General features: G+C 38.0%; 1 protein-coding gene across 3 annotated transcripts; it reads right to left on the bottom strand.

The window, feature by feature from the left end:
- Positions 1-884: 884 nt before the first annotated feature.
- On the bottom strand, positions 885-16,558 carry pfkfb2b (6-phosphofructo-2-kinase/fructose-2,6-biphosphatase 2b). Of its 3 annotated transcripts, XM_053484231.1 has the most exons (17): positions 16,373-16,558; positions 16,033-16,158; positions 12,042-12,167; positions 11,182-11,278; positions 9,944-10,010; positions 9,743-9,817; positions 9,608-9,664; positions 9,375-9,499; positions 8,680-8,887; positions 8,317-8,463; positions 7,647-7,751; positions 6,855-6,984; positions 5,803-5,865; positions 5,637-5,701; positions 4,142-4,330; positions 2,830-2,852; positions 1,596-1,665 (listed from the first exon to the last, which is right to left on the bottom strand). In XM_053484231.1, exons 2-17 carry the CDS (start codon positions 16,082-16,084, stop codon positions 1,596-1,598), a joined length of 1,599 nt encoding a protein of 532 aa, XP_053340206.1. In that variant the 5' UTR covers positions 16,085-16,158; positions 16,373-16,558. The 3 variants fall into 3 exon arrangements, with proteins under 3 accessions (XP_053340205.1, XP_053340206.1, XP_053340204.1); XM_053484230.1 differs by lacking the exon at positions 2,830-2,852 and having other exon boundaries at positions 885-1,665; XM_053484229.1 differs by lacking the exons at positions 1,596-1,665; positions 2,830-2,852 and having other exon boundaries at positions 3,960-4,330.

The raw sequence follows: 16,558 nt of genomic DNA, 5'->3' as shown, positions 1-16,558 counted from the left end.
TACTGAACAGATATCTGATCAAACAAGTTGCTGATTTGAATCTTTTATTGCACATGACTGAAAAGCAGAAAGGACAGAACATACACAGATACATTCTTAACAACAAATTAACAAGAAGATTTTATACTGCGACCGAGCATGTGACAATTTTGTTGTTTTTGTTGTTGGTGGTAGTGTATAAGTTTTGGCACATAAGACCATTTTATTTTGCTCAAAAGCTCATTTAGCATTTTAGCAATATGGGACGTTTAGTAATATGTGTGAAAATCGATACATGCAGCTGACATACAAGAATTAGTCCATTATAGACACACTGCAAATCTATATGTTTGTATATTATAAAGTATAAGCACATGACTCTAAGGCTGAACTTATTTACCATCCTGATCTCATTTCTTTAATGAAATGACTTAAATTGAGAAACCTCATGCCAGAATCCTGAATCCCAAGAGCATAATACGTAAAACACTAAACATTTTCCTAAAAATATAAACCTTCTAACATTAACTCAGGTTTAAATAACTGTTCATCTGTGCGTATCTTGTCCTTCAGACTTAATAAAATAGATCTGTGTTAAAGTCTTCATTTACAGCCTAAATGTTTTAGTTCAGGTAAGTGACAGATCACATGAATGGGTGATTTCATAATATAGGGATTATTTAATGTCTCACAGACATTTCATTCATATACATGTCTTTGAAATATTATAAAAATAGGAAACACTCAATAGGTTCTTGTATTTTAGTTAGAACATTTACTTAAGTGACCTGTACAATGAATGCAATAAATATAATAGAAGAACATGTTCAGGTTAATGGGTTGATTAAATGTTCTAACTAAAATATAAAAAATGTAAAATATTATTTTCAGTAGTATTGTAATTTTATTATATATCAGTAACGTGATATTATTAGATTTTATTTTGACATGGTCATGTTGTTTCTTTTGCTGTTCTTATACTCTGAATGTTCTTAACGTCCTCATTTCATGAGCATGAATGGCATTTAGCTTTACTTAGTATTTGCTAATTCGATCCTACACCTTCAACCCAGTTTACTAATTTAAGAGTAACCCTTAATGTTGCCTTTTTTTAACTGTTGGGGAAAAAAAAGTGACAAGGATTTAACAACACCTTAATTATGTAATCACCCAGATATTACTATTACTATTATTTAAGCAGTTGTCAATAAATATTTGAAGAACATCTTTGGTTAAAAGTCTATTATTTCACTTCAGATTTCAGAAAAACAATTAAAATTAAAGTTTAAAAAAAAAGTGAAAAGAACCCCCATCAAAAAGAAATGTTGTAAATTCGAAGACAAAACCATTAACATTAATAACCTTTGACCCCTTGTCTGTAAATCTCAGGTTGCAAGCTCCCACACATGCGAACTACAGAGCATTAAAGCTTGCCTTCAAAATGTGCAACCTTTTAAAGTGCACATGCAGATTTTTGCGCCCCTGAACACATGTAAAGTGGATTAACGGTGACAGTAGTGCAGTCATCAGAAAAGCAGGATTTATATAGTGCTTCATACATAGTGCTAGATTGAAGCTGTGCGTCAAGTCGAAGTCTCCCGAGCCTTCGTGGCTAGCTACTCAGAAGCGGAAAGAGTCACCACTGTCTTCTGTGCTTTCAAAGACGATTCCTTCGCACAAGGATTCCTACGAAATATCACAGATGGAAAAAGGGTGAAATCAAAGTCATCAAAGAATAAAATCATTTATATTGTAAATTATGTTGTATATTAGCATAAGTACATTACATACAGGGTGAATTGTTTTAGCTCTGTTAGTTATAATATGTAGTTTAAAGCCGAAATAATGAAACAGTAAATAGAATTTTGTCGTTTTGGATCCACAATCCCACCCATGAAATTTAAAACTACTACTGGAGTAGAGAGAAGAGGGTGAGGAGAAAGAAGGACATCAGCTTTAATTTAAGAAGCATATAGTGTAAACCATATAGGAAACATATACTATACATCCAACTGCAATTATCCAATCAGCCAATCATGTAATAATCCGGCAGATACTAAGTCGAGAGCTTCGAGAAAGTTCACATTTAACATCAGAACTTTAACTGTGGCCCGGTTCCTGGCGCTGATGTTGCTGGCTCACACATCTGTCTCTAGAGTTTACACAGAATGGTGTATATTAAGCAAAGTTTAAAATTTTTAACCACTCATTACAACCGTGGTGTTTACAAATCACTAAAAACAAGGAGAATTTTTATAACCATTATGTTATAGGAGATGTCATTTTAAGATGGGTCTTCAGTGTTTGAGAACAAACAAACAAAAAAGTTTTAACAATTTCTTATTTTCCCCCCAAGTTTTGTAAAGTTGTTATTAGCTGGGACTTAAAAATCTTATCTTCTTTTATAACACAATGATCTGAGGGGAAGTGCTAGTACCTATGTTACTTTGTTAAAGAAATAGTACAATATGGCACTTTTAATATTGTCGATTTAATTAAATTGGCTTTGATTCCTACATGGTTTAACCAGTATAGTTGCAAATGTTCTTAAATTAAAGCAGACAGCGTCCAAAAAACACATGCAGACAGCCATTCATTCACCCTTCATAAAATATAGCACTACACACAACACAGAAACCCAACTGTTCAAATAGGTGTGTGATAACAACAGAACCACTTGTACGAGGGACATGCAGAAGAATATAAAGGATAAACAGCAGACTTTAAACAAATGCAGTATAAGAAATTAAAACTAAAATGAGACTAAAATATCCCATCAAGATGTCGTGATGTATTCAGGAGCAAAAGAGAGAAATGATGAAATCCATATCCGGTGGAATATATACTTACAGAAAACTGCCCGAGACTCGAAGCTATGAAGGAACACAAAGAGAGAGGGGTAGAGTGATAGATAGATAAATGGAGAGGGAGAGAGAAAGAGAGAGAGAGCGAGACGTATGAGACATACAGTAGAGGGAAACAGAGGGTAAACGGCACGGCTGTGATCACATGGCCCAGGCAAACCCATCAGCGTACACAGTTAACACAAACAACATGACATAAAGCACGTATGGTATATGATATAACAAACATCATCAGGACATTAATACGCGATAAGCACATTTACACTGCAGTGCAGCCGAATTCTCGATTCTGATTGGTTGGCGGTGTTCTTAACAGCAGCTCTGATTGTAGTTCAGACCATAAAGTTAATGTGTTTAAATTAAAGTGGTAGAGAGAATGGAGGAAAAAATTGTTTAAAGAAATGCAACCTTGATTCAAGGATGTTTCACAGTATTATATGCAAGCACAAAGGGATTAAAATATTTAAATCAGGTCAGGTCAGGCTTTGACTTGTCAAAAAGCACAAAAAAAAATAGTATAATAGAAATAATATGCATTAGGAACTGCTGTTATTGTTCAGTAATAAGAGTAATAACTTCAATAAAAACTTCAATGCAAGTCTGTGAGGTCCAACCCTGCACAAGTCCTTTCTCAGGGTAGAGTGCATCAAATGATTACAGAAGGACTGTAGTGTTAGTGTGTTAGTCAGACCAAAAAAAAAAAAAAACAATACACATTACGTATATCATTATGGAGTCATGGATGCAATAAATGTTAGTTAACATCTATAGTATAACAAATTGCATCACACATAAGCAATTTTTTATACATTTTTACATTCTTAAATTCCCCTCACCTGTTATTATCTATGTCTGATGTGATTATCAAGTCCTTTATAGGCAGATATCAGTGTTAGAAAAAAGAAACCCCACACACAGTAAGCCAACTAACACATGACTCTCTGCTACAAGGCTTACATGAGGCATCCGGTAAGCAATGAGGACTGAGAGAGATAGTGTGCAGGGGTCAATGTAAAGAGCCAAAACACAAACAACAAATCAACCACAAGCTTCCAAAAGAACATGCACACGGACAAACGTAAAAAAAAGAAAGAAAAAAAAGAAGATACGAACATAAAGCACCGCACACCATGCCGTTAACACAACCAAGATCACAGGATGGCTGGAACGAGGACGAGTTATCTGACAGAGTGTGGCATGAGACAAGAAGAGGAGGAATCAGGAAAGAATTGGATTGGATTGATTGGGACGAACTGAGTTAGTCTGCTGATAACAGCGTGAGGACTATGGACACTAACTTGGCTGTGCAGCAGCGCCCCTTCAGGAGTGTCAGGGAAGCGCAGGGCTGAGGGGGAGGGCGCGAGGGGCAGCCAGGGCCGGTTTCCGGCGCTGTACAGACGCGGCCGTCTGACCTGGTCGAGACTGGACAGAGGGGTGTAACTATTCCGCCGGAGCAGCAGGGGGGCTGGAGTCCTCCGAGTTTGCCCCTGAGTCAAGATGGGAGAGACCATGAGTGTTACACAAAGGGTGAGACACGTGAAAGCAAAGGAAAGAGACAGAGAGAGAGAGAGAGAGAGAGAGAGACAACGGAAGAACGAGTAAAGGAGAGAGAGAGAATGAGAAAAAGGGATTTGATCACTCCAGGTCTCATCGTTGCGCTAGTAAACTGGACAAAACAGATAAACTTGAGTTTGTTTTTTTTGCTATCACATAATACAACAGCAAATTACTTAGGCTGTGTTCCAATACTGCTACAACATGCCACTGCTGACTTTAAACCTTGTTCCAGCTTTTCAGATCAAGTTGCCTAGTCCTGCCAACTTGTCAAATTAGCCTTGTAAACCGATGCCATTTCTGGGAAATGCCCCAACAAAGCAGAATGATATTAGAATGCAGGTGTTTTCATAAAGAAGTCTATTATTTTCAGATTTTTAGATTTAAAAAACTGATAAAAAAAAAAGGATTGCCTTGCTATTTCCTAATGTTTTGTCACCTTTCATTGAAACAGTTCCTTGAATATTTTCAAGATTAACACTTTATTCTTAAGTAGTAATATAGAACAAAATAATATTTCGCAGATCACATTTTTATGTGATCAAACAAGCTAGTTCGCACACTAGATACAGTAGTCAAACCTGGCAAGCAAACAGCCAGTCAAGTATTGCTCATGTTATGAAGAAAAAGAGGATTCTGTTTGCTCAAAGACTTGACATAGGTACGTATTTAGTAGTTGTTGAGAAGGCCAAGGTAGTCAGTATTGGCACACAGGAATAATGATAGTTAGTCAAAGTAAAAAAATGATAAATAATAATAACGACAACAACAAGGTGTTACACTTAAACCAGCTAACGTTAAACCAAATGTTTAGAAATTATTAGAAAAGTAATTATAATGAGGTGGCATGAACTCTTTCAGATGGGCGACCCTAGGAAATCCAACCTTACGCAATGTACTTAATACTAAAACATTAAAGACCAACCACAGATGAATGAACATCACAATTTCACAAGGGGGAAAACGAACTGAAGTGATTTGTAACAAGTGATTATTGGATTGAGGGAAGTTCATAATGGGTCGAGAAAAGTAGAAGAAGATACACAGGCAGGCAGCGGTGCGTAAAAAAAATTATAATAAAACGCCATTCAAGGTTTCATGCAGGATCAGTGGGAGGCTACATGCACGGCCGAGCAATTAGTCTGAGAGATCAGCATGTAATCATATAAAATAACCTCTAAAAGATTCACAATGCTAAGATGTACCGGCGAGATGGAAAAATAAACTCAGCGGACTTACTAGTGGTCTGTCTCGGTGCGTGTTCACTGCCTCCACATTCAGATAAAACATCTCCACTTTGCAACCTAGAGAGAGTACAGTAAGTACTGTAAGAAGGTAAGAAGGAGAAGCACACGCGTGATGATTAAGGAAAACGTGACATGGGTGTCTTTAGTGGCGGTCCTACCATAGGCAACAGGGGTGAGCTTCAGGACGGTATGAAGAGGACACTTTAAATATGGAAGATCATCTGTTGAGGAATAAACAAGGCAGAAAGAATACTCAAGAGGATGTATGCACACTGTATGCAAATATAGACTTGCATACTCTAATGGTGGTTAAGTGTAATGAGACAAAAAGGAAATTTAATGTTTTATGACATTCTCTATACAGTACATAATGACAAGCAACATAATAAAAATGGTTTGTTATTTTATTGAAGAAAATTACTATACAGCGATCAGTAGTAAGTGCTTTATTCTGCAAAACTTGATGGATCAAAGTCAAGAAGACATCTGCAGTTCTATGGTGTCACTCTCACAATCCCTACCTGCTTGATTGATTCCTTTTGATTATTGCAGAAATTTGCCACAGAAGTTAATTTTAAACTTTCACTACTTTCTTGTGCAGAGAAGGACGCCCTGGCCTCGTAAATTAAATGTCCTGCCACATGTTTGTTATACTCCATTAACTAATCCATCTGATTCAAATTAACACAACACTTCAGCGAGAAATAATTAATGACATCATCAGTTTTGTGCACAGGAAGAACTACTGTATAATACATAGCATATGCTGTCTTAATACTTTTAATACTTTATAGGTGCACCAGGGTACACCTATACACTTGCTACAATGACTTTAACCATTTGAAGTGTTACTGGTGCAATATTTCAGACACTGCTGAGCTCCTGGAATTTTCCCACACAAGGCCTCTAAAGTTTTTGCAAAAACAAACAAACAAAAGAAGCAATCTCTTGTTGGTGAAAGCGGTCCTGAGTAATTGGCTAGACCGATTTGAGTAACCACTCTGTGCAAACATGGTGAACAGAAAAGCATGTCAGAACACAAAACATGACGAACATGCAAGAGATTGGCTACAGTACAACAGACGAAAACCATATCCGCTTGCGCTCCTGTCAGGCAAGAACTAGAATCCGGGGCAGCACTGAAACTGGATAGATAAAGCATAACTGGATAACTGGATAGACAGCACTGCGAGTGTATATGTAGTTAAACCTGCGTTCTTGTCCAGAAAGTAAGCCAAAAGGCATCTCATGACAGCTTGGTGACAGATGACCAGAACGTTTCCTTGTCTCTCCAGCTCCATAATCACAGGCTCCAGACGCTGGACCAGATCCTGATACGACTACATAAAGGAAAAAGGTACAAAAAAGATTGGAATTACGTTTTCCCCTCAAAATATTAAAGAAAAATAACAAATTGCAGAATAATCTTTAAATTGTGTGTGCTTGAGCTTGACCTTGTATGTTTTAGATTTTTATCATCTTGGTTAATGGTTTCCTATACTACACACAATGTTATTCAACAACTTGTTGATACTAGCACAAGTGCTATTTAGCATATGCTTTAGAGTGGAGTTAATATGCACAGGGACGGCATAGAGGCGGAGTGATTAGCACTGTCATCTTGCACCTCCAGGTCCTGTGTTCGATTCCCATGTCATTGCTGTGTGCATGGAGTTTGCAAGTTCTCCCCATGCTTGGTGGGTTTCCTCCGGGTTCTCCAGTTTTCTCCCACAGTCCAAAGACATGCGGATTAGGCTAACTGGTGTTCCCAAATTGCCCATAGCGTGTGAATTTGTCAGAATGTGTCAGAGATCCTATCACAATCATACAAGATAGGAACACCTACAGTGGTCACTACTGGCCTCTAATGGTCGCCGTTGGCTTCTAATGGTCACCATTGTCCTCCACGGTCCCTAGTTGGTCTATGGAGGTTCCAAGGTGGTTGGATGGAACTTGCACAGGATGTTATAGTTATGTAGTGATGAGAACACAAAGACTGTACCTCTCCTCCTGGGTATCTGTAATGGTACTTGTCTTGGTCGCGAAGTGCAAACTCTTCTGGGAATGAGTTTTGAATCATCTCATAGGTCATCTCCTCACACACTCCCTGAAATCAATAATAATTCAGTATGACTACAGGAGTTTGATGCAATTGTATTTCTACAGCTTACCTTATAATACTTAAGAATATGTGCTTCTTTAGCTAAACACTGAAGAGGCTCATGAAACTAACATAATATATAAAGAATGTTTAAAGCCAGACTTTATTAGAATCCTGTAGATTACCAGTGGTTTGGTAGAACCCCATCAACTAATCCTGCGAGAATTAAAGTAAACTGTGTTACCAAAAAAAAAAAAAACAGTGGCTGCCTCATAGAGGTACAGTATAGATAGTAATTAGATAGTTGAAACTAGATAGTTGTCTTGTGTTTAACAGCTGAGCATATCATTTTCTAAACCTTATCAGCCTGACATTGCTGGGAGATTTACTGCAGCTTAAGGCAGATATTTAGAGAAAAAAATGAGTGTCATTTGTCTTGTCATTTAGAGCAAATTTAAGAATAAAAATCAGACCATACAGGCTTCAGTTGATTGTATGCATAAGTGTAAGCCTTTGCTAAAACTACAGATATTTCTTTTTACTCTTAATAAGAATCATTTAGCATACTAACAGCATCAATTTCATTTAGGATCTTCCACTGTTCATACGGCACTCCCAGAGCCTCAGCCGTCTGAATGGATCTCCTCAGCTGACTGGTCCAGACCTTCAGATCTGACAAGCCATGCTCCTCGATAAATCCACGCAGAACTGTTGCAAACTAGATAAGAAATGATCAGGAGCTGGAATAAATGCTTGAATATGACAAAGCATGAAGCATTTTCATGAATTCACAGCACTGCTCTGCAGCGTTCATTAAACCTCCACACAATAATTCAGTCACTCCCTAGACATTTAAGCAGAGGTCTAGCTAATTACACAGATGCTAAATTTAGACACTTTCTCAGACACAACCCTGTCCTCTTCATGCCCAGACCTGCTTGCCGCGAGGTGAGAGCTCCGCGTCGCCCCCGATTCGACCCTCTACGTTGTGGTCGCTCTCGCCATGGCGGCACAGGTAGATACAGTGGGAGTGCACGCGGATGTTCATGAGGTAGTAGACGATCTTGCTCTGGATGTAGTCCTGTATACGGTTCACCAGGAAACGACGGCCTACGTTCACCACTTTAATGAAGGACAGATCTCTGAAAGAGAAAATAAAAAGTCAGGAGTCTACATATAGTACACGAATATATGGTGTACTATATGGTGGACACCTCATCAAACCACATCCATAGGAGGCCTGATGCCACAAAGTAGAACACAACTACCCAGGTCTTTATATGCTGCAAACTTACAATTTGACAAAAATGACCTTTTGCTTAATTTAAGGGCCCGGGTCGAAACCTGTTCCAGCTTGACAATAAAGACAATAAATAACTCAGGTGGTCTGCGCAGGGCCCGGACTTAAACCCCAGTGAACACCTTTGGGATGAACTAGAACGCTAACTGCACCTCAGGCCTTCTTCCACAACACAAGTACCTGACCTCATCTTTTGGAAAGTCTGTGTTTAAGACACCGTGTGTCTTTTCCCTTTTCATGCAATCTGACTTAAAGTCTGGAATTGAAAATAATATCTAAAATAATTTATATAATAATAGTTCTCACTATTGGTATCATAATTATTATACTTGTCATAATCATCAGGATCCAGTGGTTGGTAAGTGACTTTGTAGCACTCGATACGTTTCAGGAAGTCTTCCATGACTTGTTCTCGGTGACCTTCTGGATAATCCGGACTCGACACCTTCACTTCCTATACACAAAAAAAATACACAGAAGAAATCAAGCTACATAGAGAAGAAGTACTGCTGTATTACTACAAATAAAAGGCTATTAATAAAGTTCAAACGTATCGATTTACCAAAATGTTAGCAGCGATAACGTCCGGGTCATCGCAGACGGACTCCACAAAAAACACCTGTGCACATAAACACCTTGTTAACACCATGAATTGCTCACATAAACATAAAAAACAGACTATGGATGTGTTTAGTACCTTATACGAGTTCTCCTTCACAAAATTCAGGATGAGATCACGCCTCTCTCGGGTTGTATTGGTAGCATCAAATACCTTAATGGCAATAGATGAAAACAAAGAGAGAGACAGAAAGAAAACAGTTAATTACAATACAACGAGACAGAAAACTGGATTACTTATAAGAATGTTGCCTAATTAGATTGTATTTCTCAAGCTTACTGCAATTTGTCCTCCCTCTTCGTTCAGATAAGACTTCACATCTTGCAGGGCCACCAATGCACACTTCCTGTGGAGGAACACAAACATTTTTACATATATGAATTTATGTTTTTATATATTATAAAAGAAAAAATGTTAAAATATATCTTTTGGGTTTGAAAGTTTAAAAACACAAGAAGTTAGTGACCAACCTAACAACTAATGTGCGATACAACATTTAAACATACAATTTTACTTTGCAAACAGTGTAAAATGATGCGCTAATTATGTTAAATGCAATTTATAGAAGAGCTTCGCGATTTAACACTGGAGTATGTTTGCATGAAAATTTTTTAAATGACACAGCAGAGGAGTCTTTTTCCTTCCCAACAAAACATGAGACATATGAAATTGGAATGATTTGTGCATCCGTTTTGAACTTGCTGATATTAAATGACGCTGCTCAAAAGCCACACCCTCTTTTCCAATCTCACATGCGCACAACCCAGCTTGCTGTGTGTCCTTTTGCTTTCTGGACAATGAATATGAAAAATGTTTATACATTAGGTACACCTAGGGTTGCACTTGCTTTTGCCTTCAGGACTGCCTTAATTCTTCATGACATCGATTCACCACAACCCAAGGTCCCAGGTGCACTATTGGATTGAGATCTGGTGACTGTGGAGGCCATCTGAGTACAGTGAACATGTCCAAGTGTCATGTTCATGAAACTAGTTTGACATTATTAAAGCTTTGTTACATGGCGTGTTATCCTGTGGTCATAAAGGGATGGACAGAGTCAGCAGCAGTACTCAGGTAGGCTGTGACATTTAAACAGTGCTCAACTGCTCAAAGTGGCTCAAATTGTGGCAAAGTGTTAACTGTATTGCATAACCCCAGACAGGTTAGACAATCCAGTTGGTGTAAAATGTACACTGCTTATTCTGGAATCGCAGCCTAATTTGTAATCTATTCTTTAATTAAGACAGCGCTTTATGAATGATAAATGCTTATTAATGCAACATTAATGCAGGATGAATGCATCAGTGCACAGCATGAGCAGAAGCTCCAGCAGTGTCTGCAGATGGTGTTTATATAAACATTATCCCATATTAAAACTGCCATCATCACACACAAACACACGAGTCAGTGAGAGATGTGTAAACCATGCAGAAAACAGGAGCCGGCACGAGCAAGTGTGAACTGAGCAATATGCAGGAATTCTGTGTTATTCACTGATTCGTGTTTACCGTACTTACTTCCTTATTCTCATAGCCTCTTCATTGTCATGACGGAAAAAATCGTAGGACTTGTATGCTCTCACCGCCTCTCTTCTGTAGACCCCTAGATTAAAGACTGCAAAGAAAAGCAAAAAGACAATCAACTCTTTATTTAGCTTAAGCCTAAAATAGAACAGATTCACAGAAACAGATAAGATAATGCTGTTACAGGAAACCATTTAAAAAAAACAGGGTGGAAGAATGCTATTATTTTCCAGTAACATGACATCCTAAAGTGTTTCTTTTTCCTAGATCACAGGAACATGTAAAAAAAATTTACTTTTTCCTTTAATTAAATACAACATACTATATGTTTTATCCATTTATAGTTACAGTTAATGATGTGGAATGTACTCGTACACAAGAAAAAATCTAATCCTGTTACTACCCCAGGTTCATATCTGAAGATCACAACACACTGATACTAAACACTCCATCCTCAAATGTTAAACAAACAGAATGCTGTTAACAATGTCTCCTAGCGAAGTGCTTCACCATATCAATACTACACACATTTTTTTTCTTTCTTAAAAAAAAAACAGCACATTTGAATCATTATTTTTTTTTTAAAACCCTTGTCTGGTGAGTCATTACTAAAGAAACTATATTATACTAGACCACACGCATTACTATAAACCTCTCAGATTTGCTGTTATTGGAAATAAACCTACACCTTCTGGGCAGAATCAAGAACTTGACAACACTGTGGTAGACATAATGCAGGAAAAATATAGATTTCTCTTTACTTTAAACCCTCTAACTCGGACTAAATGTAATTAAAGAAGTTGATGTACTATATACAGTATATGTGAAATATTTACATATTTTAAAGCACACACCTTTAGTTGGAACTCCAATCCAGTTCAGATAACGTGTGAGCTTCTTTGACATGTAGGTCTTGCCTCGTGCAGGGAGGCCAATCATGACGATCAGCGTTGGCGAGTTGGTCATGTAAGATGCCCATGCTAATGTTAAACACATACATACATACATACATACATACATATGCTTAATACACAAGTTTTGCACACCTAAAGTTTTTTTTAATTCTCCGCCACTTGTGTGGCAGATTATAATTCCTATTTATATTTATGTACTACGGGTGCTTTTTATTTCTTTATTTGCGCCCAATTTCCTTTTCTTATTTCTCTTTTTAGCTCCTGTCTCAGAGGAAGTATAATAATCATGAAGAAAAAGAAAACAAGGTCGAATCGTTTGTAATGAATTCACTTATTGATCACTTTACACACTGGAAAACAGACAGAAAGAACCAAACATCTTATAAAAACAAATATTTTTTCTCTTTTTTTTATTAGTTTCCCCAGATTTTCGATGACGCCAGCCGACTGTATCTTTTTAAACTGCTGCTCACGTGACATTGGGAATTGATGTGGAGAGTGCAAGCGTGTAACCTCTCCACTGAGGGAGCACGACCAATCTGCTCTCTGAGCTCCTGGCTACGGAGGATGACCTGGGAATAAAACTTGTGACCTCCAGATGATAGACCTCCAGATAAACGAACATTTTACCAGTTTGAGTTCTTATCAAATCAATCTTAATTAAAATATCATTGCCTGGTCAAAAAAAGTCACTGTTACAGAAAGAGTCCTTTATTAAGCAAAGAAAAGTTCAAACTGATTTGTGATCGCAGATCGCTTAAATGCTCAGTGACGTTGGTTAAGTTTAATAGTGGAGGTAAGAGCATTACGACATGCTCCAATGTAACATGAATGTTAAGGATTGGGACTAAAATGCTGTGTGGTCACAAAAAAAAAAAAAAACACTAATGTGGCAATAAAATTAAGTCGACCACCTGAATGTACTGAATGGCCATGTTATTACATCTATAGAGTTTTTCCCTACCCTGATGGAACAGGTATACTCCAGGACTTAAACTGTAAAAGAGTGGTTCAAGGAGCCTGAGGAATCATTTTCAAACATGAACTTGCCACCATGTTAAATGCTACAGTCTAAGCTAAAGGTGGTTAAAACAAAATATAAGGGTGTGAGACTTTTTACTTCCCCAGGCAGTGTACTTCACATACTTAAACGATAGTGTCATATAACATTCAACTTGTTAGGTGACTTTTCGTTTTTTCCGGCGCGGAGCATTAATACTGTATTTAAATCAATTCAATTTCATTTTTATAGCACTTTCAACAAAGCTCACTGTCGCAAAGCAGCGATCACTGAACCAAAATAAAATTAAGGAAATGAGTATGAAATGTGTGAGAAAATATGCATAAATCAAATTGATCAGATTGTCCCTTTATGTTTCCGTGTCCCTGTACTGTATGTTTACATGATCGACACACACACACAAAAAAAAATTCCTTGTTCCTTAATTAATACTAGAGACTGGGGTGAATTCAAAGTCTGTCCCAGAGAGACCAACAAAATGAGAACATTCTGTACAGCTAATGATGTTCATCAGGAGGGCATGAATCAGCACAGAGCATCGATTTAATACTAAAGATCACATTTCTGCTTCGTGTAAAACCAGACACAGGGTAATTCCCTTATTTTTCTTTTCAGTCTTACTCCGAAGTGTTTTAATCCTGAATCCTATTTAGACCATTGAATTTAATCAATAATTAATAACAAAACTGTCCAAGGACAAGTATTTTTATCATGGTCCCTAGTATTACGTAGAGCAGGTTCTGGTGTGTCAGCTATCATGGAAATAATGCCATTAATGCCATCGACAACATTCACCACCAGAACAGCTTTTCACTTCTTACAGAAATAATGATTACATAAGCACCAAAATCACTAATCATCACATTACAAATTTTACAATATCAATATACTGTATTTTAATGTGCTTTAGGGTGGGGCTAGGGTGATCTGGCTGTCAAACTGACATAAGTTCATGGCTGTCATTCTCCTGTGGTATGTAGGCCAGATTAAAGTGGTACATGTTGGATGGCAGTTCATGAGTCAAAGAGGCATCTGACCTACACAGCTGCAACCTAGCCTTTTTTGTTAAGAAGAAATTGTTAGTGAGCGATGAAATATCGTTTAGGAGAAAAGGCTAATTAAGATTAATTCAGCTAAAAATAAAAATATAACATTGTCGCCGGTTGATGTTTTGCAATTTGATTCTAAACTTGGTAAGTGTCTGTGTGTAGCTTTGCATGCTCTTGTTTTCTGTTTGTTTGTTTTTTGCCCACCTTACAAACAAATGCCAAAAGGTGGATTGGATTTGATAATCTACTCCCTAGGAGTGTGTGCACCCATCCCCCCACCCCTGGGATGGACTGATATCCAATCCAAAGTGAATCCTACCCTTGCACCAAGTGTTCATAAAATTATTTACAACAATAATTGATTCCTAAGATTTCCTTTGGGACTCTTCTAGCTAAGGATTAAAAAAAAGAGTCAGCCATAACATTATGACCACCTGCCTAATATTGAGTAGGTCCCCCATTTGCTACCATAACCATAAAGACCTGTGTTTTCTGTAACGAACGTTTTTACTTATATTGGAAACAGCATTAACCTTTTCCTCAATTTGATCTACACCAGCACTTCTATTGGATCGGACTACACGGGGCAGACTTTGCTCCTCATGTGCATCAGTGAGCCATGGCCACCCATAACCATGTTGCCGGTACACCGGTTTTCCTTTTTTGGATCACTTTTGTTATGTCCTGACCATTGCAGCCTGGGAACATCCCACAAGAGCTGCAGTTTTGGAGTTGCCCTGACCAAGATGTCTAACCATTACAAATTGGCCCTTCTTACAGAAGCTTCATTTTTATTTTCAGCTGGAAGCAGGTGGGATATATTAGGCAGCAGGTTAACATTTTTTTTACTAAATTTGATGTGTTAGAAGGAGAAAAAAATGGCCAAGTATATCAATTTAAGTAACTCTGAGGAGGGCCAAATTGTGATGGCTAGATGACCAGGTCAGAGCAACTGCAGGTCTTAGTGACAGGATCATGGGTGGCCAAGGCTTACTGATGCACATGGTGGAGTGTAGTCTGGCCCCTGGAGTCGGATTGGATTTGTAGATCAAATTGATGAAAAGGTTAATGCTGGATATGATAGAAAGCAAGGTGTCAGAACACACAGTGCATCACTGTTATAGTGGCAAAAGTGGCAATATTAGACAAGTGATTATAATATTGGCTGATCAGTGCATTATTGTATTCCCCTATAATGAAGTTTACAGCCAAAGGTTTTTTTATATTTTCTATACTGAAAATTCACTCACTCACCTTCTATACCGCTTTATCCTGTATTCAGGGTCGCGGGGACATTAAACCTATCCCAGGACACTTAGGGCACAAGGCAGACGACACCCTGGACAGGTTGCCAATCTATCGCAGGGCACACACATACACCCATTACGGGCAATTTGGGAACACCAATTAGCCTAACCTGCATATCTTTGGCCTGTGGGAGGAAATCAGAGTACCCGAAGGAAACCCACCAAGCACAGGGAGAACATGCAAACTCCATGCACACAGAGATGGGAATCACACCTGGCCGGGAATCGAACCCGGACCCTGGAGGTGCAAGGCGACAGTGCTAACCACTACACCACCGCCAGATACTGAAAATTATTATACATTTTTATTATATTCTTATTTCATACTTTATATTAATAATTTGAATATTTTCCTTTCATACTTTATTTTTCTTTTTATTACTGTATTATATTCTTATTTAGAATCTTTTTTTTTAAGGTCAGGGGCTGTTGTTAAAAACATTTCACTGTATATCATACTATGTATGACCGTGTGTGTGTGACAAATAAAATTTGTGTCACTGTTCAAACATGAATAAATTTATAGAAGATAAAACAGGAAGTTGTGAGCTTACAGCATTGCTTCCCGTTAGCCCTGGGCTCTGCTCTCTTGGCTTCATCACTCATGCTGCAGGTTCTTCCTCAAGCACAAGCTTTTGCTTTATGCACACATTGAGTCTTGTATCTGCAGAAGTATTAGTCTGGAAAACACATAAATATTACATGAAATACTGCAGGAATTTCACACAGAGATTTTTCTTCCTTGTGCATCTTTAGGTGCATTTATTTATGTGTTTATTCTGCACATCAGTTGGCACAGCAACAGCGAGCTCGCGTTACGTCATCAAGATGCTCTGAAACAGAAACCGCCATTGACAGGAGAAGCAGATTAAACATACTGTACATTCAACTTACACACACAGCGCGGTACTGAAACAGCGTCTCTACCTGCTCTGTTCGTTTTTGAATCCCCGTCGTTATGAAGAAATGAATGAATCCCCAGGTTTACGCTTATGTTTTTTTTTATGTTTTATTTAAAGCCATAAGGAATGACCGTAAAGGCAGAATTATCGTCCTTGTACCGTGCGCGCGCAGACCGGC

This window comes from Clarias gariepinus, chromosome 23 (assembly GCF_024256425.1).
Source record: "Clarias gariepinus isolate MV-2021 ecotype Netherlands chromosome 23, CGAR_prim_01v2, whole genome shotgun sequence".
Lineage (NCBI taxonomy): Eukaryota > Metazoa > Chordata > Actinopteri > Siluriformes > Clariidae > Clarias > Clarias gariepinus.
This window is presented reverse-complemented; position numbering and strand designations above follow the sequence as displayed.